This window comes from Schistocerca nitens, chromosome 2 (assembly GCF_023898315.1).
Source record: "Schistocerca nitens isolate TAMUIC-IGC-003100 chromosome 2, iqSchNite1.1, whole genome shotgun sequence".
NCBI classification, from domain to species: Eukaryota; Metazoa; Arthropoda; class Insecta; order Orthoptera; family Acrididae; genus Schistocerca; species Schistocerca nitens.
The window spans coordinates 741,408,619-741,434,218 of NC_064615.1; the positions used below are offsets into that span (position 1 = coordinate 741,408,619).

Here is a 25,600-nt window from a genome sequence, read left to right on the forward strand (position 1 = left end):
TGTGGCGCAGGGGGTAGAAGAAAAAATAAAGGGGAGGCCATTATCCTCGCTATTGACATTCGTTTGTAGAAAGCATCGTAAATACGACACGCTAATAATAGCTTGGAAACATTCTTACATTTGCACACCTGATTAGGACAAGTGTCTATCTACGAGAATTGAGAGAAATGCCATATGGCTTGCTTTATGTATTTATTTACTCATTTTGTTTAATATCTAGTTTCTAGCTGCACTGCAGCACTGGTTAAAATAAAATTTTATAGATGTACTAATATAAATATTTTCTGTCTCCAGATCCAGTAAATAATAGTTTTGTGATATATTTCCAAAAAATGAGGGAGCATAAAAAGACATTTCCCTTCACTGGAATTGCATAAACAATTTCTTTACGATTTGGTAACTTATCTGCTAGTGTAAGTTCTCGTGATGCATCACTCTAGTGTTAAGATGTGACGTAAGTTTTAAACATGGCCATTTTTACTGTAATATTTTTTCTGCTTGAGCTATGTCATGTTTAGGTATAAGTTGCTGCTGTTTGCCAGGCATAATGTTACTGAATTTGACTTTGTATTACGCTGTTCAGCCAGTTTTACTACTGATTTATTTTTCTTGTTTGCTGCGCATTGCCTCATATTAGTTGTAATGTTGAATTGCTTGGTAATTTAGATTTACTGTAGCTTGCTTTGCCAGCTTGAAATTTTTGTCATTGATGTTTGTGTTACTTGATTTGTTCTGCTGCATTGCCTCATCCCTTAGTTTAGCATCTGAGCTCAGTAGATTTAAGTTAGCTTAAGAGGGGGGTAGACTATATAAGAGAACAAGTTGTGATGAATTGGAAGAAATACATTGAAAATCTATAAGAAAATGGTTTGGCCAAAACAGTATTTTGAAAGAGGATATGAACCAAAAAAAGTAGGGTTTAGGGACAACAGGTTTAGGTAGGATTTTCTTGGAAATAAATGATGAAGTAAGATAATGGAAAATAAATAATGAGGTAAGAAATATGTGAACATATATATACAGAAAGCATGCTTGAATAGGATTTTTTTGGTGGAAACAAATGTGGAAATAAGACGAAAGATCTATGGAATGAAGTCTTGGGTTGGACTGCAGTACCAAAAGTTACACTGAAAACGAACCCTGTCCTTTCCATTGTGTTATCCCACTATGTGTTTGTGTACCCTTGTGTATTTGTTTTCTTCCTGTCTCTGTGTAGTTTCATAGAATTTTTCTTCTTCTAATACTAAGCTACATTCACTATGATGAGGAATACTGTTATCCTCAAATATAATTGGCATTAATAATATGTTATTTAACTTGTAAATATGCTTAGACTTTATTTATTCTATTTTGTTTTAATACTCATGTGTGAAGTGGATGTTTCAAAATTTATTCTGATCTTTTATGTATCTACTTATGTCATAATTCCTGTAACACTGTTGTATATGTTATTTTGATTCTTTTGTAAAGCCTGTACTACAAATGTTATCTGTATTGTTATGTTCTTTAATGATGTATTTTGTACCTTTGTAATTGTATTCTTATGTTATAAAATTGTAATTGACACCAGTTCATCAAATTAAGCAACTTGTAAGTTACATTTCACTGCACACGTTTTTGTTGGTCATAGTATATGGACAATATGTGAGAAGTAGGGACTGATAGTGTTTGCACGTGTGTTAATAATTCAGCAAGGGACTGGATAACAGCATTGCTGGTTCTAAGGACAATTCCAAAAACTTTGTGAGTGCACAAGTGGTGGTTATGGACTTGCTATATTATCCGCAAGACTCTTCAATGGTGATTGTGCACCTGCACAGTCACAACAGATGGCTGCTGGCCATCTCTACAAGGACTGCAGTGGGTCTGCACCTCTGGTGGCCCACCAGTACCGTAATCTCTACAAGGACTACAGTGGGTCTACGTCTTTGATGATCCATCAATACCATTATTTCTACAAGGACTGCATTGGGTCTGCACCTCTGGTGGCCCACCAATACCGTAATCTCTACCAGGACTACAGTGGGTCTGCTCTGTGATGACCTACCCACCAATACTCTTCAAAACGTCGACTGACTCCGCTGTGGGTTTGCTCTGTTGTGGCCCATGACCTGTCTGCATGTCGAGAGTCAGCACTGTCTTTCCGTTGGAAGGACAACGCTACTTCTTCAAGACTGCATGGAAATCCACTACTTTCGTGTGCATTTTCTTCTACTGCTCAGACTTTGAGAAAAACACTGAAATGTTATTGTGATGAATGATCAGGACTGTCTTTATGGACTGTGAGAACATTTTAGCTTTTGACCAACATTGTATCAATAAGTGTGTTCATTTGATTTCTTTGTTATTGTAATTGTGAAAACAAATTTTAACAAATATGTATTGGCCAGTGCCCAAAAAAAATTTGTAAAATTTTTTGTGGGGAGCATGGGGGCTATGTAAGTAGGCTGTTTAGGTTTTTTTATTGGTAACGCCACCTCTGTATAGAAAATCACTGGCTGTGCGGTGTGCAGTCTGTGGCTGCTTTGCATTGTTGTAATACTCGCCATTGTAGTGTTAGGCAGCTGGCTGTGAACAGCGCGTAGCGTTGCGCAGTTGGAGGTGAGCCGCCAGCAGTGGTGGATGTGGGGAGAGAGATGGCGGAGTTTTGTAATTTGTCATGAACTGCTATATATATGATGATATCAAGGTAAATACATTCTTTGTTCTCTATTAATATCTTTCATTTGCTAACTATCCCTATCAGTAGTTAGTGCCTTCCATAGTTTGAATCTTTTATTTAGCTGGCAGTAGTGGCGCTCGCTGTATTGCAGTAGCTTGAGCAGCGAAGATTTTTGTGAGGTAAGTGATTTGTGAAAGGTATAGTTTAATGTTAGTCAGGGTCATTCTTTTGTAGGGAATTTTGAAAGTCAGATTGCGTTGCGCTATAAATATTGTGTGTCAGTTTAAGCACAGTCATTGTATAAATTTTTCTAAGGGGAAGTTTCAACACTAATGCGCAGTAAGCGTCGGGGTTCTCTTCCTGCCGCATTTATTTAGACGCCAAGCATATCAGAGGAGCATAACAAGTTTTATCACATTACTGATCAGATCACACACCCAAAATAATTTTATTGAAATCAGATTTGGCCGCAAAAGCCTACGTTCAAAAAACCTGTAATCAGTTTACAAATACACTAAAAAAAACGCACCATAAAGGAATTATCCGAAAGTGGGGGAAGTAGGCAGATGTTATGCACATGTACAGAAAATCTGGATGAATATTAAAGAGAATTTCCCGCTTATGGCGGGCGGTCGCCTTACCACGTGGTTATCCCCACACGACTCACGGCCAGACTCAAACATACACTTTGTGATCGAAAGTATCCGGACACGCCAAAAAAATACGTTTTTCACATTAGGTGCATTGTGCTGTCACCTACTGCTAGGTACTCCACATCAGCGACCTCAGTAGTCATTACACATCGTGAGACAGCAGAACGGGACATTCCGCGGAAATCACGGACTTAGAACGTGGTCAGGTGATTGGGTGTCACTGGTGTGATACGCCTGTACGCAAGGTTTCCACATTTCCACACTCCTAAACATCCCTAGGTCCACTGTTTCCGATGCGATAGTGAAGTGGAAACGTGAAGGAATGCGTACAGCACAATAGCGTACAGGCCGACCTCTTCTGTTGACTGGCAGAGACCGTCGACAGTTGAAGAGGGTTGTAATGTGTAATAGGCAGACGACTATCCAGACCGTCACACAGGAATTCCAAACTGCATGAAGACCCACTCCAAGTACTATGACAGTTACGCGGGAGATGAGAAAACTTAGATTTCTTGGTCGAGCGGCTGCTCATAAGCCACACATCACGCCGGTAAATGCCAAACGACGCATCGCTTCGTGTAAGGAGCTTCAACATTGGACGATTGAACGGTGGAAAAACGTTGTGTGCAGTGACGAATCACGGTGCACAATATGGCGATCCGATGGCAGGGTGTGGGTACGGCGAATGCTCAGTGAACGTCATCTGCCAGCGTGTGTAGCGCCGACAGTAAAATTCCTAAACGGTGGTGTTATGGTGTGGTCGTGTTTTTCATAGAGTGGGCTTGCACGCCTTATTGTTTTGCGTGGCACTATCACACCACAGGCCTACATTGATGTTTTAAGGACCTGCTTGCTTCCCACTGTTGAAGAGCAATTCGGAAATGACTATTCCATCTTTCAACACGATCGAGCACCTGTTCATAATGCACTGCAATAACATTTCTATAATGGACTGGCCTGCACAAAGACCTGACCTGAATCGTATAGTACACCTTTGGGATGTTTTAACCGCGGGACTGCTACGGTCGCAGGTTCGAATCCTGCCTCGGGCATGGGTGTGTGTGATGTCCTTAGGTTAGTTAGGTTTAAGTAGTTCTAAGTTCTAGGGGACTTATGACCTAAGATGTTGAGTCCCATAGTGCTCAGAGCCATTTGAACCATTTTGGGATGTTTTGAAACGCCGTCGTGCCAGGCCTCACCGCCTGTCATCGATATCTCTCCTCAATGCATCACTCCGTAAAGGATGGGATGCCATTCCACAAGAAACCTTCCAATACCTGATGGGACTTATGCCTGCGAGAGTGGAAGCTGTTGTGAAGGCTAAGGGTGGACCAACACCATATTGAAATCCAGCATTACTGATGAACGGCGCCACGAACTTGTAGGTCATTTCCAAGCAGGTGTCCGGATACTTTTGAACACATAGTGTATGTTGTCAACCATGCGTCTACAACTTATACTCGTACATCCATTATGCATATTCCTGTAAATGAGAGAGATTTTACTTGAAAGTCGCTTGCCCGGTGTCTGCGGATAAATATGATATTGAAGTGGCTGTGTTATTCAGAACTACGAATGTCTAAAGGATTTCTGCATCGTAATTCGGAATAACACAGGCATTGCAGTATCGTATGAGAGTTATTGGATGTCCTCCTGAGGGATATCGTGCCAAATTGTATCCAATGGCACGTTAGATCAACAAAATCCCGAGATGGTTGGAGGGTCCTGCCGATAATGCTCCAAATGTTCTTCACTGGCGAGAGATCCGGGTACCTTTCTGGCCAAGGTAGGATTTGGCAAGTACGAACACAAGAAGTAGAAACTCTTGCCGAGTGTGGGCGTATATTATCGTGTTGAAGTGTAAGCCGAGGATGGCTTGCCATGGAGAGCAACAAAGCGGCACGTAGAATATCGTCGACGTACCGCTGTGCTGTAAGGGTTCCACGGATGACAACTAAAGCGGTGCTGCTATGAAAAGAAATGGAGAAATGGCACCTCAGAGAATTACTCCTGGTTGTTTGGCAGAACAGCGGCCGACACTCTTTGTGCTTTCCAAACCCTAGCTTGGCCAGCAATGTCGCCGGATCTCTCCCAAGTATTGAGAAGTTTGGAACAGTATGGGCAGGGCTCTGCAGCCATCTCGGGATTTTGACATCTAATGCCCAACTGGATGAATTCTGACATGATATCCTCAGGAGGACCTCCAATAACTTCATCAATCATTGTGAAGCCGAATAACTGTTTGATAAGGGCCAGAGGTGAATCAGCGCATTGTTGAAATTTTTTAGCGTTCGTGTCTCAGATGCGTTGCTCATCCAAGACCGTATGCTGCTAGAAATGTCTGTTTCTGACCATTGGTCCTTATCTCAAAGTACTCAGTTTAGGATCATTCATCGCATGTTTAATTTTGGCCCTAATGGTTTGGGATACTCTATAAGAACGATACTGCAAACCAAACCCCTGTCGCAGAAGAGGAATTCCGTCTTATGCAAGACACGTCGTTTCTGTTTTGTTTCACCCAGACATGTTTCAGCACATTTTGTGCTATCTTCAGTGGGTTCTTTTTTTATTTTTTAACTTACATGATACTATTGGACATTTATTTTGATAGCCTACTCTGCTACACAATCTACAACTTCTCACGGTTTTGATATTGTGGTGCTTTCTCATATGTTGTTGGCGAAGTGAATAGGCAGATTTCGTGACCTATGATCGCTTGACACCGCACTTTCTCCGATTTTTCAAAACATAGGCAGAGTTTTCGCCGCCATTCACGCAACAACACGTAATGGCGGCTAAAACTCTGGTCACGAAATCTGCCTATTCACTTCACCAGCAACATCTGAGAAAGCGCCACAATATCAAAACCATGAGAAGTTGTAGATTGTGTAGCAGAGTAGCAAATTAAATATCCAATAGTATCCTGTAAGGTAAAAAATTAAAAAAAAGAAGCCACTGAAGATAGCACAAAATGTGCTGAAACACGTCTGGGTGAAACAAAACAGAAAAAAAGGTGTCTTGCATAAGGCAGAATTCCTCTTCCATTTCGTAGCAAGCACGGACATACCAAGAAGAACTGCAGCACCAAAAGGTGATTGTTCAGACTCCTGTCGTTTGTTATCTATTGGCAATGGCTAGGGAGTATTGGGCCGGAAGCTCGTGGGCTCTTGGCACTAAGTTAGAGAAGATTTGTTGGATAAGAACAGGAGAGAAGTGAAAGGCAAGAAATGTGACTTTGTAGAGAGTACTTACTGCGGGCCGCCGAAGAAGAGGTCGAAGTCGCGGAACTCGATGCGCACCCGCTGCGAGGAGAATCCGAGGAACAGGTAGCTGCAGTAGAGCTCCTTGGGGTAGGCGCCCGGGTACGTGGGCGACACGATCTCGCCTTGGCGCTTGCTCGACGCGTGCACCGTGAAGCTGCACGGCGAGTCTGGAATCGGCGTCCCGATCTCGTACTGGGCTGCAACACCACGCCACGCTTCACCTCGCTGTGCGTCGAGCGTCGGCCAAGTACACGCAGTAAGCTGCTCGGACTTCTGGTGATGCAAAGGGCTCAACAACGCATCTACAGTACACCGAAGGTCAAACGTAAATAAAAACAGTGAGATGCTAAAGCTAGAGAGATAATATGTAAAAGCAGGCTATTAATCGATACTGACACTGTGCTGCAATGTCCAGAAGTTACGCATATTTGGGAAATATAAAAAAAGTTTAGCAAAACCTTTAAATGACTCCACAAATTAGAACTGCGATACCTGTTTGGGAAATGAATACCCTCTCCTTCAAAAAGCCATGCTTCAACGATAACGGAAAACAGTGCATAGGACCCATAGCCTTTTACTCCTGCCTTCAGGCTCTTTGGAAACACACAGTGAAGTCGCAGCAGAACTGAATGGCAAAGAAAGTGCCATTTCACGTGTTTGGCAACAGTTCATAAACACAGGAACTTTTGATTGCACAGCGATAGAAAAGTGGATGAAGTTACTGGAACTGTACACGGATTCGACCTATCACCGTTCCTTTCAGACTGCCTTTAAGCATCACCCCCTTCAATCAACAATCCCACGGTACATTGAGAACAGCTGTGAGGTGAAGGTGTCTGCTGACCTGATACAGGAAATGGGCGTCGATTTATAAGACATAGGAAATAAGGGGTGGTAATGTTCCTTCGGAATTTCAAAACTCATTGAGGGAAACGACAACCAAACTATTACCCAAGTTAATGTGCTGATTTTATGAGACTGGAGACATCTCATGGGACTTCCAGATCACCATGCACACAATTTTAAAGATAGAGGAGGCTGATACGCTGATTGTCCCATAGCTGTTGCATTTATCAACTCATGCATCCAAGTAACAGCCTAGGCCATAATTTGAAGAAAAGTCTTCTGAGAATGTACGTCTAGAGCACAGCATTGTATGGAAGTGAAATACAGACTATCGGGAAACTAGAGAATAGACTGGATACATTTGATGTCTGGTGCTAGCGAATAATGTAAGAAATCAAGAGGACGGATAAGGTACGGAATGAAAAATTATTAAAACGAATAGGCGGAGGACGATGCCTACGGAAAACCCTCATTAGAAGAACCGCCGAGGTAGTGAGACTTCTGCTACGGCATCCACGAATAGTTAATAAGGCGTTGAAATGAACAGTTGTCGGAAAAAAACAATGGGGGCAGAAACGGACGAGGATATACAAACCAGTTATATAGATGTTGGATGTGGAAGTTACGTAAGGGTGAACAAATCAAAACAAGACAGGAAACGAAGGAGAATTGAATCAAATCAGCCAAAAGACTTTTGACTTAAAGAAGGAAAAAGAGCAACCTAGAACAACTGCAGCACAAGGCCAATATATGGCTTTAACTGCGGAACGAATACAAAGATTACGTAAAATGGTTCTCTGCAGAGCTCAAGGCGGTTGGTCTGTATATCAAACACGCGACGGTGTGTAGTTTTGGCACAGAAGTGTAGATATGGGCCATTTCATTGTCTATAAAACAACATCGAGAATGGACCGTGTATGAATGGAGGAATGCGCTCTTCTCAGATAATTCTCCATCAATTACCAGAGTCCTTCTTGTGGCCACTTTCTCTTGTTGAATGCGATACGCAGTATAATCATAGAACATCGTGGAAAGAGACCAGCTTCATGGTGAAAGAGTCATTATGTGGGAATATATGTTAAACAGTGGACTGAAACAGCCTGTCGCCCTTCATTGGTAGAGGAAGGAATGCTGTTACAGCCAGAGGTACACAGATGAAGTACTGCTGTTACAAGCTGCAGTTGGTCGAGGTACCCATTTCGTGGAAAAAGATCCCTGTCTGCACCGATTTACTATGTTGTAAGTCTAGCCAGATATGGATTACAAGGTCTAACCATCATGAAGTCCGGTTCTGAATCCTACAGATCATATACTGAATTCTGTAATCTGTCGCTGAAACTGATGACTGCCTGACAGTCACCACCACGGATTCTTCCCAACCTTCTCCGTATTTATCAGGAATGGAATAGACTTATTAACATAGCTCTTGAACTACATCATAAACTGTTTTGTTATCATCGGATATTTTCCAGTTTTTGTAAATTTGTTTGAAACGTTTATCATGTATATTTAACTTTTAAAATTACTTTCTTTGGCCAGTGTTGTAGGTGAAATATCTTTGATTAAGCATATCCATGTTCCATTCCCGACTTCCTGTCCATAAAGCTATAAGATCACGTCGTTAGTTATCCATGATATTTCAGCAAACATACTTGCTGCCATCTTCGGGGGTTCCGAGGTTGCTAATGACTGCTGCTCTGCTTTTTTCTCCCCTTCTCTTACAGAGGAGGGCGAGCTGTTTGAGAACGTCGTGACTGCTGTTTCCAGGTTTTGTGGTATGTGGTTCTGTTCGCATCTTTATTATTACTTCTGTGATGAAGGTTGGGTTTTTATGTCTCCCAATTGCGAATTTAGTTGGAGGGTGTTGCTGGTGACGGTTCATATACACTCTACGACAGGAGAGACACATAACGAAGGAATTATCCGAATGGGACGGAAATTAGTCGATTGGTGTACGTGTATAGACAAACAGACGATTACAGTATCAGAGGAATTGGATGATTAACTCAAGATAAATTACTTCAGAAACTGAGGTAGTCAAACACTGGGCCTTATGCAAGCAGTTATTCCGCTGGGCATTGATTGAAAGAGTTGTTGGGTGTCCTCCTGGGGAATATCGTTCCAGATTTCGTTCAAAACCCCGAGTTGGTTGGAGGACCCTGCCCGTAATGCTCCAAACTTCCTCAGTTGGGTAGAGGTCCGGTGACCTTGCTGGCCAAGGCATGGTCTGGTAGACAAACCATCACTCTTGGTTGTCGGTCAGTGTGGCGGGTGACAGTCAGGTTGGCATCCCATCGCTGTCCTGGCCGTCTCCAGCCACGTCTTTACTGGTCATCGGGGCTCAGTTCGAAGTGGTACATATGAGTAAAGGCAACTCTACTTCAGTCAGTGGTATTCCAGACCGAAGAACATGGTACCCGCCCACACAATGCGAGAGTTTCTACTGCTTGTTTTTGTGCCTGCCAAACCCCACCTTGGCCACAAGGTTGCCGGATCTCTCCCCACTGAGAACGTTTGGAGCCTTATGGACAGAGCCCCTCCACTTAGTTCGGGATTTTGATGGTTTAACGCGTGAACTGGACGAAATTTGGCACGATAACCCTCAGGAGGACATCCGACAAGTGTATTAGTCAATGCCAATCCGAGTAAGCGGTGTCATAAGGACCAGAGGTGTTACTGACTTGCTCAACTTGTGATGCTCTTTCTCTTGAATAAATTACCCATTTTTTCTGAAACTGTAATCATTTGTTTGTCTGTACATGTACACCACTTCTATAGATTTCGGTCCCTTTCGGATAATCCCTTCGTGATGCGTCGTTTTCTTTTCCTTTTTTTTACATTTAACTTATAGCCAGAATAAATGTTCTAAAACACGGACCAGAACTTCTGCTATTGACGCCTTGTTTTCGCAAAGGGTGTGCCAACCTCGTCGTGTGGCTGATGTCATGTTCGACGGTTGTACCGCTTTCGTTGTTTTCGTCCTTTTCAAACCTGAGGGCAATTGTCTCTTGGGTTTTTCAGAATTCCGCTTGGAGTGACTAGTTCATCAGTCTTCGCCTCTCGGTTGGTCAGCACAGGTCGGGCCAATAGTTCTGTCTGCTTTTTCCGTTCCTCCGACAGCAGGATTCACCAGTCTGTGGAGATCCTCACGTGTGTACGCATCTCTGACATCTGCCGTTCGTCTGCTTCCCGTAGCTGTGGAGTAGTGGTGATGGGTTGCGAACTGCCTCCTCCATTTAATACCCCACAGCCGCCGTATGAGGGCCTCACTCCACGGGAACTCTTTACTTTTTCTTAGCGCTGTGCAAAATTCCACTCATAACTCAAATGTAGGTCGTTATCTATGTTAATTAGACTATCTTCGACCCTAACGTCAATGGCTTCTGTATTTTCGCAATCTCAAAAGGAAAAGTTTGGTTTTGTTTAATCTATAGCATGGCCAGTTCTTATCCCATGGTGGACCAAGGCTGATTTCGTGGTGTGGCGTAATTCAGTGTGGCGTCTAAGTTCACAGCACCTCTCTTCTTCTGTGCATGTAGTCCTTGCCTCTTTGGTAGGGAATTTGGTAGACCTCTGGTTTGCAAAAGCCTAGACCACTGGTTCCTAACGTGTGAGTAGTAAACCCCTCGTGGGTAAAATGTAATTTTCTGAGGGGTAAACAAAAAAGTTGAATTCTGTTTCGGCCACGAAACTCAATCATTTTTTAAAAGCCCGTTACTATTATCACAGTTTTGTAAGACTGTAATGCTGATAACGTAAGTTACAATAATTGTTTTTTTCCAAATTCCAGCATTATTGCGCGGCACAATGTGTTGGAGGTTTCAGCATGTGAAGTGAACGTATGAACATCAGATACTCCTCCCTCTGTACACATACTTTGCAGCATGCGTCCATGACAGAAAAATTGAGACATATACAACACAATTGTTGAAATATCCCATTAAAATGCATTTTCCGAGCTGTTGGTATTTCTTCCAGTGGAACAGAAATGACATCTTTATTTACTTCGCATCAATATATAAACTAACTGTGAGCACAACAGCAACTATACAGGGTGATTCACGAAGATATGCAGATAATTTAATATGTTATTCTATAAGTAAAAATAAAGAAAAAAGTTCATGTAAACATAGATCCTCAAATGTTTAGTAACGGAGAACGATTTCCATTTACTTTGTTGTTATTGGTCCCAGACGTGTATCTGCAGTAGTTTTCCAGAACAACTAGATAAGCAAAGAAACTGAAACGAGCAACAAAGTCTTTTCATACAGTTGCAGCTAAATGCATTGCACTCTGTGGAGACATTTTTGAAAATTTATTGTGAAAATATTGTGAAACTGTATGTACACTGTAAAACTTCCTTAACAGTGAGCTTTGTGTTTTTCTGGTTTAACATGAATTCACGTGTGCTATGGTGTTAACAAAAGCAGATTATCTGACATATTCATACAGTTTCAGTTAACGTTATTACCATCATTTTTCCAAAATTAAATTCTCTAACCCGGTCGTTGTGACCGAGCAGTTCTAGGCGCTTCAATCCGGAACCACGCTGCTGCTACGGTCGCAGGTTCGAATCCTGCCTCGGACATGGATGTGTGTGATGTCCTTAGGTTTGTTAGGTTTAAGTAGTTCTAAGTCTAGGGGACTGATGACCTCAGATGTTAAGTCCCATATTGCATAGAGCCCTATTTTTTTAAATTCTCTAAAACTTATTTTGAAAACTTCGCGCAATTGTCTAAAATTTAGAAAAACAGACTGGGCCAAGTAGTTAATAAATTAAAATTTTTGCGAAATGACTTCTTTGCTCCTCCGGATGTTCTGTAAAGCTACTGCAGATACTCGTCTGGGACATGTTTTATTCGATTCACCAGATCAGTAACAACAAAATAAATGGAAATCATGCTTTACTTTAACATCGTACAGTTTTGCGATTGCTTCATATTAGCGAAGTTGCTAAATTTCAGGCAAAATCTTTTATTAGCCGTAACTCCGTTACTAAACATTTACGGACCTATGTTTATATGAACGTTTCCCTTTAGTTTTACTCGTAGAATAACATATTAAAATTTTTACGTATCTTCGTGAATCATCCTGTATAACGGCTATTAGACTGCTGCAGGTCCAACAAAATATTATTATTATTATTAGTAGTAGTAGTAGTAGCAGTAGTAGTAGCAGAAGAAATAGTAGTGGCAGTGGGCAGACACAAAGCACTGACGGCCTGAAGTCTTCTTGCCACTTGAGATGTAAGAAATCCAATTAACCAAGTTATTTACACACTGTAGGTCTAATTCTATTGCACATCCGCTGCAGCATGTGGATGAATGACTATAAAGAAGTGGTGCAGAGGAAGCATCTTCTGTAACAAGTGTCTTTCCTCACTGTCGATAGTTCGCTTTCATTTCTGAGAAGGAGTTATAGGTATCACTCGCTATGCACTGAAAATTGATTCACCATTCTAAAAAAAAAAGTCTCGTTGACTTGCTAGTATGTGGTTTAATAAAACACCTAGAAAAACTAAATATCGTTTGAAACTTCCTGGCAGATTAAAACTGTGTGCCGGGCCGAGACTCGAACTCGGGACCTTTGCCTTTCGCGGGCAAGTGCTCTACCAACTGAGCTACCCAAGCACGACTCACGCCCCGTCCTGACAGCTTTACTTCTGCCAATATCTCGTCTCCTACCTTCCAAAATATCGTTTATCTTTCGTCATTTTAAAAATGAAAGTGTTTAAAGAAATCTTTTTTTCATTCTAAAGTTTAGTTAGGCGCTAATGTTGATGACGGTGGTGCGACGGTTGGGGAGGCAAGTGGGTTCTAGGTAATATCGTATTGCACTCAATGGCAATGGTCTCAGGAAGTTTGGGGAGCACTGGGCTAGACCATACGTCACAGAACTTAGTGCTATCTAGGTGTCACGGGGTGGTCGAAATACCTATCTGACATCGCGTCGCTCAAAAGTTCTGCTGACTTTTCGGAAGGTATTGCTGACAAACAGAATGCACGACAGTGCTTTGAGCTCCTCTTCTTCTTTCTGTTGTTGTCTAGGTATAACCTCTGTAATCGCACTACTTAACTTCTTCCTGTTACCGTTCCTTTGGTGTTTGTCTCCAGGTGCTCCAAATCACTTGGAAGGCTGTCTCGGTCGTAGATGGCTCGCTCCCATTGAGAAAGTGTGCATAAAATGCCTTCATGCTCGGAGCTATAGTTAGTACTGGAACTTCACAGATACAGATTCATAGTGTGTATAGGTTTTCTGCGCACACAGTGTCCCCGCTTGCCATCTTGTTTCCGTTTCACTGGGACATCCAGAAGGTGGAGGACGCCATCCTGATCCAACTCCATGATAAATTGTATGTTTGGGTGGCCAAACGGTGGCCAAACGGCACTAATTCAAGGGCCTTCATCTCGAATTCTTCCGTGAACAAATTTCCTACAACCGGTGATAAAGGACAACCAATGGAGACGCCGTCCATCTATCCTATCGAACAGGTAGAAAACTGAGGTAAACACAAAATTGAAAATTATCGTATTTCTTATCAGTTCCATCGATTCCTTTAGTGGTAACTTGTTGAAGAGGTACAGTACGTCAAAACTCATTAACAGGTCACTATCACTGAGGCGAAGTTATATAGATGTTGTACCAAATGAACGGATCTACGTATGTGATATTAGCGTTTTCCCGCTACTGCACTCAGAAGAGCAGTTTACGGTATGACCAAGCCGTATGTTAATAATCTTATATAGCTGACTATGTCCCACAGCAGTAAGCGCTATTTGTAGTCCTTCGGCAGACCATACAGTCATGGCGGTGCAGGAGATTAATTTACGATTTCCGCTTGGAATGTAGCACGATAAGACGGTTTTTTGTTGGGGCGACTTGTTGGATCTCCTTCCATTTTCCTGTACGCCGCTTCACGGAGGCCGGCCGGTGTGGCCGAGCGGTTCTAGGCACTTCAGTCTGGAACCGCGCGACCGCTACGGTCGTAGGTTCGAATCCTGCCTCGGGCATGGATGTTTGTGATGGGCTTAGGTTAGTTAGATTTAAGTAGTTCTAAGTTCTAGGGGACTGATGGCCTCAGATGTTAAGTCTCATAGTACTCAGAGCCATTTGAGAGCTTCACGGAGAAGTCCATAAATTTCCTCTTCATTCGATGATCGCAGATGCAACATCTTTATTAGTCGGTAGTATGACCAAACCTTGATCGTCAAGTAACTCCCGGATGTTTGTTCTTTTCGTCTTTGAAATTTTGCTCATAATGTAGCCATGGTGAGTGCGCAGCACCTTTCACTGCGTATTCATCGGTCTCGTTCACTGATAGAGCGTAGGTGGTTTGTTATCTATACGCCTGTAGAATCTGCAACAACTCTCATCGTAAAGGTGTTTCACGCGAAATTGTGTCCGCAGCTCGTGGTCTAGCGGCTAGCGTTGCTACATCTGGATCACGGGGTCCCGGGTTCGATTCACGACCGGGTTGGGATTTTCTCTTCCCGAGTACTGGGTGTTTGTGTTGTCATCATCATTATCATCATTCGTGAAAGTGCATAGATTAGACTGCGAAAAAATTCTGACTTTGTACGGGCGCTGATGACCGCGCAGTTGAGCGCCCCACAAACCAGACATCATGATCATGCACAATTGTTTTCAGGGAGTGAACCTCTGCGACCAAGACAGCGCTTTCCAAATGAAGCACCTGGAGACAAATACCAAAGGACTGGTTACAGCAACAAACAAATTAGACTTGCATTACAAGGGTTGTACCTAAACAACAATTGAAGGGAAACGGGAGCACACCGCTAACGTGCATCCCATTAGTCGGCAGTAGCTCCATAACAGTCAGCAAAATCTTGGAGCGACGCAATATCAAATATGGATAAATGGTGATCATAAAGTCCCCTTTTGAGGTAGTTGCTGCTGTGTACTCATATATGCAACTTATTCGGAGTCCGATGCAGGTATATAAGCATCGACATGTAGGCAAGGGGTATTGTGGCATTTCTCTCTTTCCGACTTGCATACGGTAAATGTGTACAGGTGAACTGTGGCGACGGTACTACCAGATAACGTGCTGTCATTCTTTTCTTGCCTGACAAAGGACAAACACAGGTAGGTACCCATCGGAGAATGGAGAAAATGCATGGGGTAGCATGTCTGTTGAAAACCACAGTTGTGGATAATAATGGCTCCTGCTGCTTCATGATACACGCCCTCGTAGCGCGATCGTCTGGAAGCAGAAGTTATGTCAACTCGAGAGAGACATTCGAGCATCAGCCCTGTAGTTCTGATCTCTCCCCCATGCGATTACCACGCCTTCGGTCACTAAAAAGAACTTTAAAGTGTCGATGAATCCTATCGGAGGATCGTACGAGGATGTGCAGCGGGCAGTTACGGAGTTCTTCATTCAAAAGACACGGTATTTTACAAAACGGACATCTTCAACCTGGTGTGTCGTTTGGATGATTACCTCATTCTTAACGGCGATTTTGCCTGATTAGCATCCGATTCCGGACTGTACTTTTCTAATAAATATGCAGCTCATTGCGTTCACATAGGTGCACATTTTGCTGATGATTGTAGACAACATCTAGCACTCCAGTGTGGTTCAAGACGGGTAACACAATGGATTGTTCGACTAGGACCTGTACCTCGATCTCCAGTGTCACCTGACCTTAGTTCTGTGGATTTTTATATTGGCGGTCATCATAAAAGTGAATTGTATAGCACTCATACTGACGCGGTTGAAGAACTGGAACAGCGACTTACATAGTCTTGCCAATATTTACAAGAACATCCGGGGTGGGGGAGCTACGAATAATTGGTAATTCACTGCAGAGATGACTGCAATTTTGCGTCTAAATACGAGGAACACCACAGTGTACAATAAACTGCAAACTCTAATGTGATGTCACGGTACTGTCTTTCTTGTTAAGCGTCTATGGGTGAATTTTCAGCTCAATTACTTGAGGACTTAATCGATAAGTTCATATTTCAAATTTATTTGTACCAACTAGAACAAATAGAACAATATTTTATACTGAAGTAAGAGGTGGCTCGCAGCTACGAGGATGTGCTGGCTAATGCCTCGGATTATTTTACGTGAAAACTCTTCAGGGTTTTTACATAAAACGAAAATTATTGACATTATACATCTTTAGTTTTCTTGTCTACATATTTGCAGCGCTGTGCTTCTAGAGGAATCCGAATTGTAACGTGTAACATCGTCGTGTGTAACTATGTCGGTGCGTGAGAAACAGCGTGCTGTGATCGAATGTCAAATTCGAAGAGTTCGATTCTCCCACTCTGCATGACGATGCCAGACCAAACACGAGCGTTACGACATCTGCAAAAATCCGGCGCCTTGGGTTCATTGTCGTCCATTATATTCTATGCAGTGCCGACTTGGTCCCATTCGGTTTTCATCTGTTTGCAAAACTTAAAGAACAACTTCGGCGACTTGACTTTGATAGTGATAAATCGGTGCTAGTAGACATGACGTCACCAAAGTCAAAGATTCTACACTGACGGTATCAACAAACTGATGTCTCGCAGGGAGAAATGTACTCGTCGCCAGGGTGACTTTGTTAATAAATAATTATGTAGACATGAAGAATAAAGATGTAGAAGGATAATAAGGATTTTTTTTATTTAAAAAGTTTTACGAAATTTCACACAAAAATTCTGAGGCATTACTTTTCAGCACGCTCGCATACGTATTCGAAATTATCTCACAAACGGCTAGTTTTCGGATCCATGTTTAGTCGAACGTTTTTTCTCCTATCTTCGTATATTTTCACCCGCGGCAGTTTTCACTTTCAGTTTTTGTGTACCCTGTGTCCTTTATCTCTTACTGCACTCTAAAGTTTGTGAGAATTGTAACAACCAGAAAGAATTTCCCCAATTAACTCTTGTCGTGTAGAACACAGAACCAGAAGGAACTCGTTAACATTGCATGGATGTGCATATAGAGTAAGCAGGGTCTAAAGCCGCGGTGAGCGGACACTGGACCACTCAGTCTGACCAGACCACGGGTTGACTTTGTCCGTACAACGGAAGTGGGTCATATAACTTCGTCCATAGTGTGAGACTCTGGCATTGTAACAGATGTGGACTTCACTGTGTGATCGATTGAAACCATCCGGATCGCACGTCAGACACTGCGCATCTTCCATTGTGCAGAAATCACAAACACCTCAGACAGCGAACGGCACCTGAAAGCCGATGCTGGCATGCTTAGTGGCAATATGCAGCTTTTTCGGACTGGTATTATACTGTGACCTCATCCATGTTAGATGCAAGTGTGGCGCCGACAATTGCACAGCCCGCGTTCTTGAGAAGCACACACATACATTTTCGATGGCTTGGGGTGCCATTATATATATAACTCATTTTCAGCTTCTATGCGTTGTGGGCCTTGAGAACATCAACTGCTACATCGCAGAGCTTTGAGAGCCAGGCGTAGTGCCTTTCCTTCAGGTCACTGCGTAAGCCCCATTTCAACAGGACAGTGCTCAGTCCCATGCGGTGGCAATGTGCAAGCCTTATTTCAGCATCTAAAGGTACCAAACTCCCCTTGTTTGCACAAATGCTTTGCGTATGACCAATCCATCGATGACATCCTGAATATGTGTGGTCCGATACTTGCTGCCTTCCAACAACTACTTGTGGTGTGTTGTGTGCGAACACATCCATACCCACTTTGAGTCCATGCCAGAACGTTTAGAAGCGCTAAATGCATATAGTTGAGCCCTCTCATATTTCTAAATCCTTAAATTCAGAGATTTCTTTTTCCTTTTTCTAGTGAGTCTTTCCCACATATTATGTACTTGCCTCGCCGTTTCTACAGATGACCTCCTCGTTTGTTATCAGTCCAGTCACTTTTCAGCGTACTTCAGTAAAACTAATACTTTGATTCTCTTCATTTAAGGTTTCCCCACAATCCATGATTCGCTTCCATGCAGTGCTGTGCACCAAACGTACATTCTTAGATATTTCTTCCTCAACTTCAGCTCTGTGTTTGCCACTAGTAGACCTCTATTAGAAAGAAATTGCCTCTTTTCTTGTGCTATTCTGTTTCTTATATTCTACGTGAATCGTCCGAAATGCTTTATTTTGCACACGAAGTACACTATGTGATCAGAAGTATCCGGATACCCCTAAAACATACGTCTTTCATATTAAGTGCATTGTGCTGCCACCTACTGCCAGGTACTCCATATCAGCGACCTCAGTAGACGTTAGACATCGTGAGAGATCACAGTAACTTCATAATGCATCAGGATCAACTGCAAGTACTATGACAGTTAGGCGTGAGATGAGAAAACTTGGATTTCATGGTCGAGTGGCTGCTCATAAGCCACACATCAGGCAGGTAAATGCCAAACGAAGCCTCGCTTTGTTTAAGGAGCGTAAACAGTGGAATAGTGGAAAGATGTTGTGTGGAGTGATGAATCACGGTACACAATGTGGCTATCCGATGGCAGGGTGTGGGTATGGGGAATGCCCGGTGGACGTCATCTGCCAGCGTGTGTAGTGCCAACAGTAAAATTCGGAGGCGGTGGTGTTATGGTGTGGTCGTTTTTTTCATGGAGGGGCTTGCACCCCTTGTTGTCTTTCGTGGCACTATCACAGCACAGGCTTACATTGATGCTTTAAGCACCTTCTTGCCTCCTAATGTTGAAGAGCTGTTCGGGGATGGCGATTGCATCTTTCAACACAATCGAGCACCTGTTCATAATGCAGGGCCTGTGGCGGAGTGGTTACATGACATTAACATCCCTGTAATGGACTGGCGTGCACAGAGTCCTGATCGGAATCCTACAGAACACCTTTGGGATATTTTGGAACGCTGACTTCATGCTAGGTCTCACCGACCGACATCGATACCTCTCCTCAGTGCAACACTCCTTGAAGAATGGGCTGACATTCTCCAAGAAACCTTCCAGCACTTGATTGAACGTATGCCTGAGAGAGTGGAAGCTGTCATCAAGGCTAAGGGTGGGCCAACACCATACTGAATTCCAGCACTACCGATGGAGGGCGCCACGAACTTGTAAGTAATTTTCAGCCATGTGTCCGGATACTTTTGATCCCATAGTGTATGACGTCTGCCGCATCTCCGGCGGAACGCTGGAGTGCTTGCGACACGGTTCTCACTTGCTGTGGCAGTACTGAGTACTTGTACATTGACATTCCCAGACGCAACATACTCTGAAAGATTTATCAGTTTATGTCGCATGAAGCCCTAGTTGTTTTGACCTGTGGAATAATGAGGTGAAAATTGCAGGAGGAACAAAATACAGTCACTTCCACAAGAAAGTGTACGCCTTTGTATGAAATAAAAGACACAATTATAAATATGTTAACATTAAAATACATGTTATTACTAGTTGCACAGTTACTTAATAGTTAATCCAATCGCCCCTATTATCGATTATAGCTTGGCTCCTTTTTGGCATGCTTTTCACGAGATTTTCTGCATATTCTTTCGGTAACGATTTCCATATTGTCCTGATTTTACATGGCAGCTGCTTACAAGTATATATTGGCTTTCCTTTAAGCTTCATCTTAATATACGACCAAACACTGCGATCGGATTTGCATCCGGAGACATTGCAGCCTAATCCATCGTGGTCTCACCATCGTCTTATTTCCACGCTGCACAGAGACGGCTGCGACGTTTCGGATCATTATCCTCTTCAAGCAGCCAGTTTGACACGGTTGTCTACAAGAAAGTAGCAACATCAGAAGACTCGTACGTACTCCAGGAAGACCTGCAGAGGATTAATGAATGGTGTGACAGCTGGCAGCTTTCCCTAAACGTAGATAAATGTAATATAATGCGCATACATAGGGGCAGAAATCCATTCCAGTACGATTATGCCATAGGTGGTAAATCATTGGAAGCGGTAACGACCGTAAAATACTTAGGAGTTACTATCCGGAGCGATCTGAAGTGGAATGATCACATAAAACAAATAGTGGGAAAAGCAGGCGCCAGGTTGAGATTCATAGGAAGAATTCTAAGAAAATGTGACTCATCGACGAAAGAAGTAGCTTACAAAACGCTTGTTCGTCCGATTCTTGAGTATTGCTCATCAGTATGGGACCCTTACCAGGTTGGATTAATAGAAGAGATAGACATGATCCAGCGAAAAGCAGCGTGATTCGTCATGGGGACATTTAGTCAGCGCGAGAGCGTTACGGAGATGCTGAACAAGCTCCAGTGGCGGACACTTCAAGAAAGGCGTTACGCAATACGGAGAGGTTTATTATCGAAATTACGAGAGAGCACATTCCGGGAAGAGATGGGCAACATATTACTACCGCCCACATATATCTCGCGTAATGATCACAACGAAAAGATCCGAGAAATTAGAGCAAATACGGAGACTTACAAGCAGTCGTTCTTCCCACGCACAATTCGTGAATGGAACAGGGAAGGGGGGATCAGATAGTGGTACAATAAGTACCCTCCGCCACACACCGTAAGGTGGCTCGCGGAGTATAGATGTAGATGTAGATGTAGAATAGCTTCTTAACGGACCTCAGAAGGCATTTTTGATCAATTTGCACATTTTTTCAACTTTGTGTATTTTGCGCTCATTTTAAACTGCAGTCGAGAAAACAAAACATTCAGCTATCACATTGTTTGTCTACGCACTGTGCAAAAGCGCAATGAGTACAGATTCGAGATCCGGATCAGAGATGTCACTGCGGACGCTACATTTAAAATTACTGCGTGCACTTTCTTGTGTAATTGACTGTAAAGGACGATTAATAGAAATGATAAATTAGTTAAAGTATTTCTAATCCGTCTTTTCAGCTGCTAAAATTGCGTATTTATTTTACTGTAATTGCTTCGTTTTATTCATTTGAAACAATATCAGGGGGAGATTTTTTCGTATGATTTTCCTTACATCCGAAAATAGCATCTGCAAGTATGCTTTTCAGTGTGCCTCCCCTTGGGACACCTTGTTTTGGTTAAATATTACTCAGAGTTGCAGCTCTACACATTTTCTGACGCAGTACATTGCACTTGTAATGTTTACGTTTAGTCAATCAAATTGTGTGCCTGTGGGGTATCGTGTCAGTTGTAAGTCTGGATTCGTGATTTTCTGCCAGAAAGGACCCAGTTCGTAGTTATTGACAGGAAGTCATCGAGTCAACAGATATCTGGCACTCCACAAGGAAGTGCTATAGGCCCAACATTGTTTGTCATCTGTATTTCCGACTTGGGAGACAATGTGATCAGACCTCTTAGTTTGTTTGCAGATGACGCTGTCGTTTACGATCTAGTAGTCATCAGAAGATGAAAAAAATTATAAAATGATTTAGAAATAATATCTGCACGGTGCGAAAAGTATCATTTGACGCCGAACGATTAAAAATGTGACGTCGTCCACGTGAGTACTAAATAAAGAACTCCGTTAAATTTCGGTTGCAAGTTAATAATACAAATTTAAAGTGACTGCAGTTACGATCAATTTAAATTTAAATCGTCACATCAAAAATGTTGTAGGGAAGGCGAACCAAAGACCGTGTTTTTTGGGCAGGACACTTATAAAGTGTATAGGTATACTAAAGAAACTGCCTACATACACTATGCTTGTCTAACCTCTCTTGCAGTACTGCTGCGAGGCTAAAATGGCTCTGAGCACAATGGGACTTAACATCTGAGGTCATCAGTCCCCTACAACTTACAACTACTCAAACTTAACTAACCTAAGGACTTCACACACATCCATGCCCGGGGCAGGATACGAACTTGCGACCGTAGCGGTCGGACGGTTCCAGACTGAAGTGCCTAGAACCTGCTGCGAGGTATGGCATCCTTACCAGAAAGGGCTGATGAAGGACATCGAAAAACTTCAGAGAAGGGCAGCTGGTTTTGTATCATGGCGAAATAGGGGAGAGAATGCTGCGGTTATGAGACGGGAGCTGGGACGGCAATGATTAACACAAAAGCATTTTTCGTTGTGGCGAGATCTTTTCACGAAATTTCAATCTCCAGCGTTCTCTGCCGAATGCGGAAATAATTTATTGGCTCTCACCTAGATAGGGAGAAATCGCTAACGTAATAAAATAAGGGAAATCAGAGCTCATACTGGAAGATTTGGGTATTCATTTTTTCACGTGCTTTTAGAGAGTGGGCTAGTACAGAAATAGTCTGAAAGTGGTTCTCTGAACCCTCTGCCAGGTACATGACAGTGATTTGCAGAGCAGTCATGTAGATGTAGATGTTAGTCAGAGGAACGCTTACTTACTCGTAATATGCAGGTATACGTTTAGGGAGAGGAAGGTAAATAAAAGTTAATGGTGCGATATCTGATCGTGTTTTTCATCGAGAAATGTTTAGTGCTGCAAGCGAAAATGACATTAGATAAAAAACGTCATTGCCAAAAGAAAGATACCTGGAGATTTTCCTTGCAGATTACGTTTCAGGCTGAAAATAAAATTAGAAGAAAAAATGTAGCTATCGTAGTTTCGTGTGAATAAAAGGGAATGTATACGGGAAAATAAACATCGGTTTCTCGTAGTTGGAAAAAGAGATTTGAAAATTCTTGTGTAACTGAACAGAAATTGCCACCATGACCACACGTACGAAGGAAGGAATGATGAAACTACACATAAGAACGTTCAGTGATTCACAAACATGAAATGTCTTCCCCTTATTCTTTGACCGAATTGTGGTTAACTTCATCAAAAACTAATAAGATTCCCCAAAAAAGACAATTAGGATCGATGTTTTTGATTCTGTGTCAATTTTTCGTTAGCATGCTGGGAACGTGGGGCCGCGTTATACTCTGCCATTGCACGAAGCAACTCACACATCACTACGTAGTGTGTACTATTGCTCCCTGAAGTCTTTACTAGCGTATCAACACTGCTATCGATTTTTAAGGATGGGGTCGTTTGTTACGAACACATTTTACGAGCTAATGACGCAAATAACGTTACAATATGAAACTTCCTGGCAGATTAAAACTGTGTGCTCGACCGAGACTCGAACTCGGGACCTTTGCCTTTCGCGGGCAATACTTGTTTGTCTGGAGGGAGGAGACAAATTTTACAGACTCAAGTGACATGCTTTCCTTTTGTTAGTGTTTCTTTTTCATATTAGAACACATAAGCCCTCGGTCTTGACCGAGGGCTTATTTGTTCTAATATAATTCTGACAAGGTCACTGAACCTTAGCAGCTATGTTCAAAGTTTTACGTTTCTTTTTCACATTTTGCTTTTGTCTTTGTTAATCAGGATAATGATTCTGAAAAATGATTCTTAAAAATGCTTGTCCCCCTCCCCTTTCCTCCCTCCTATCTTCAGTAGTCAATCATAGTGCAGTATTAAAAATCCAAGTTGATGTCAATAGACCAATTGTGCTTAATACCACCCCCCCCCCCATCCTCTTTCCAACCAATCAGAGCGTATTATTAAAATGATGCATGAACATGGCGTCAAATTACATTATTTCTTATGTACGCATCAAGTCATGCTCTCTTCCCTCCTTAGCTCCACGCAAACATGAAGCAGTATTAAGGCTGCTAGATGATGTAAACTGACCAATTACGCTTTATATGCGTTCCCTCTCATATTATTCCTCAAATGGGAGCCCAATAGAAGAAAGTTAATTACAATGTAGCCCCCTCTGGGATGCGCTCAAAAGTATCTGAATGACGTGAATTATTTATCAATAAATGTCACCCACCTCCCTTTCTTCCTTCCAATCAGAGCCTTGTTTTAAAATGAAAGAGTCAATTACAATGTAGCTCCATCTGAACTGTACTAAAAAAATATCCGAAACATTTATAAAAAAATATGTCAAAGTATCTGAACTGCGCAAAAAAAATGAACTGTACTTTCGTTACTGACATAAAAAAACGTTTATGAACTGGTTCACCAGTGGCATCGGCAAATTCCTTTCGAACCTATATATCACTTGCTATGGAATATAGGAAAAAGTATATAACATACTCTATAAATAATTCAGAATCAATGTTTGCTAGTAAAATATAATTATCAAAGTAGTAATATGTAACTGTCAAGCAAGAGTCTTACTTCAAATACAATTCCGCAAACCCTGAAAAATGCGAAATACAATCAACTGAGCTCTTTTATGGCACAGTTGCTTAAAGTCACCAACACACGGTTGCAATGTTAATCTAAACGTCAAATGTCTCAGTATTCTTTCCAAGTCTCAAATGTTTTAAAACGTTTGCAAAAATGATCGTGCAATGTAAAGAAAGGGCATTTATTGTAATGTTAGTTTCCACATACATACAAAGTCGTCAAATTTATGCCTAAAACATGTTTGTTAACTCCAAAGTAAGTGTTACGATGCTATTTACATGCTTAAATAGTTAAATATAGTAGTTTACATCAGGAGTTAGGCCTAAGGAATCGACGTTGTAAAACTATCCTGGCCAGGCAGCAGAAAATATGCACTGAAGTTCCAAATAAACTGGTATAATCATGCGTATTCAAATACAGAGATAAATAAACAGGCAGAATACGGCGCTGCGGTCGGTAACGCATATATAAGACAACAAGTGTCTGGTGCAGTTATTAGATCGGTTACTGCTGTTACAATGGCAAGTTATCAAGATTTAAATGAGTTTGAACGTGGTGTTATTTTAGTCGACGCACAAGCGATGGGACGCAGCATCTCCGAGGTTGCGATGACGTGGGAATTTTCCTATGCGGCCATTTCATTGGTGTACCGTGAATATCAGGAATCGGGTAAAACAGCAATCTCTGACATGGCTGCGGCCGGGAAAAGATTGTGCAAGAACGGGACCAAGACGACTGAAGAGAATCGTTCAACGCGACAGAAATGCAACCCTTCCGCAAACTGCTGCGGATTTCAATGCTGGGTCACCAACAACTGTCAGCGTGATCACCATCCAACGAAACATCATAGATATGTTCTTTTGGAGCCGAAGGTCTACTCGTGTAGCCTTGGTGACAGCACGACACAAAACCTTACGCCTGGCCTGGGCCCCTCAACACCCATATTGGACAGTTGATGACTGGAAACACGGCGCCTGGTCGGACGAGTCTCGTTCAAATTGCATCGAGCGGACGTACATGTACGTGTATGGAGACAACCTCATGAATCCATGGATCCTGCATGCCAGCAAGGGACTGTTCAAGCTGGTGGAGGTTCTGTAATGGTGTGG

General features: G+C 42.3%; 1 protein-coding gene and 1 non-coding gene across 2 annotated transcripts in view; both read right to left on the reverse strand.

Annotated features, from left to right (window-relative positions):
* Nucleotides 1–25,600, reverse strand: part of LOC126236959 (cubilin) — a 1,328,660-nt gene that overhangs the window by 159,979 nt on the left and 1,143,081 nt on the right. Inside the window, exon 6 of the mRNA XM_049946657.1 lies at nucleotides 6,568–6,775. Within this exon, the coding sequence (XP_049802614.1) occupies nucleotides 6,568–6,775 (208 nt within the window). The remainder of the gene's footprint in view (nucleotides 1–6,567; nucleotides 6,776–25,600) is intronic.
* Nucleotides 12,981–13,055, reverse strand: Trnas-cga (transfer RNA serine (anticodon CGA)). The gene has a single exon. It is a non-coding gene; the product is annotated as a tRNA-Ser (tRNA).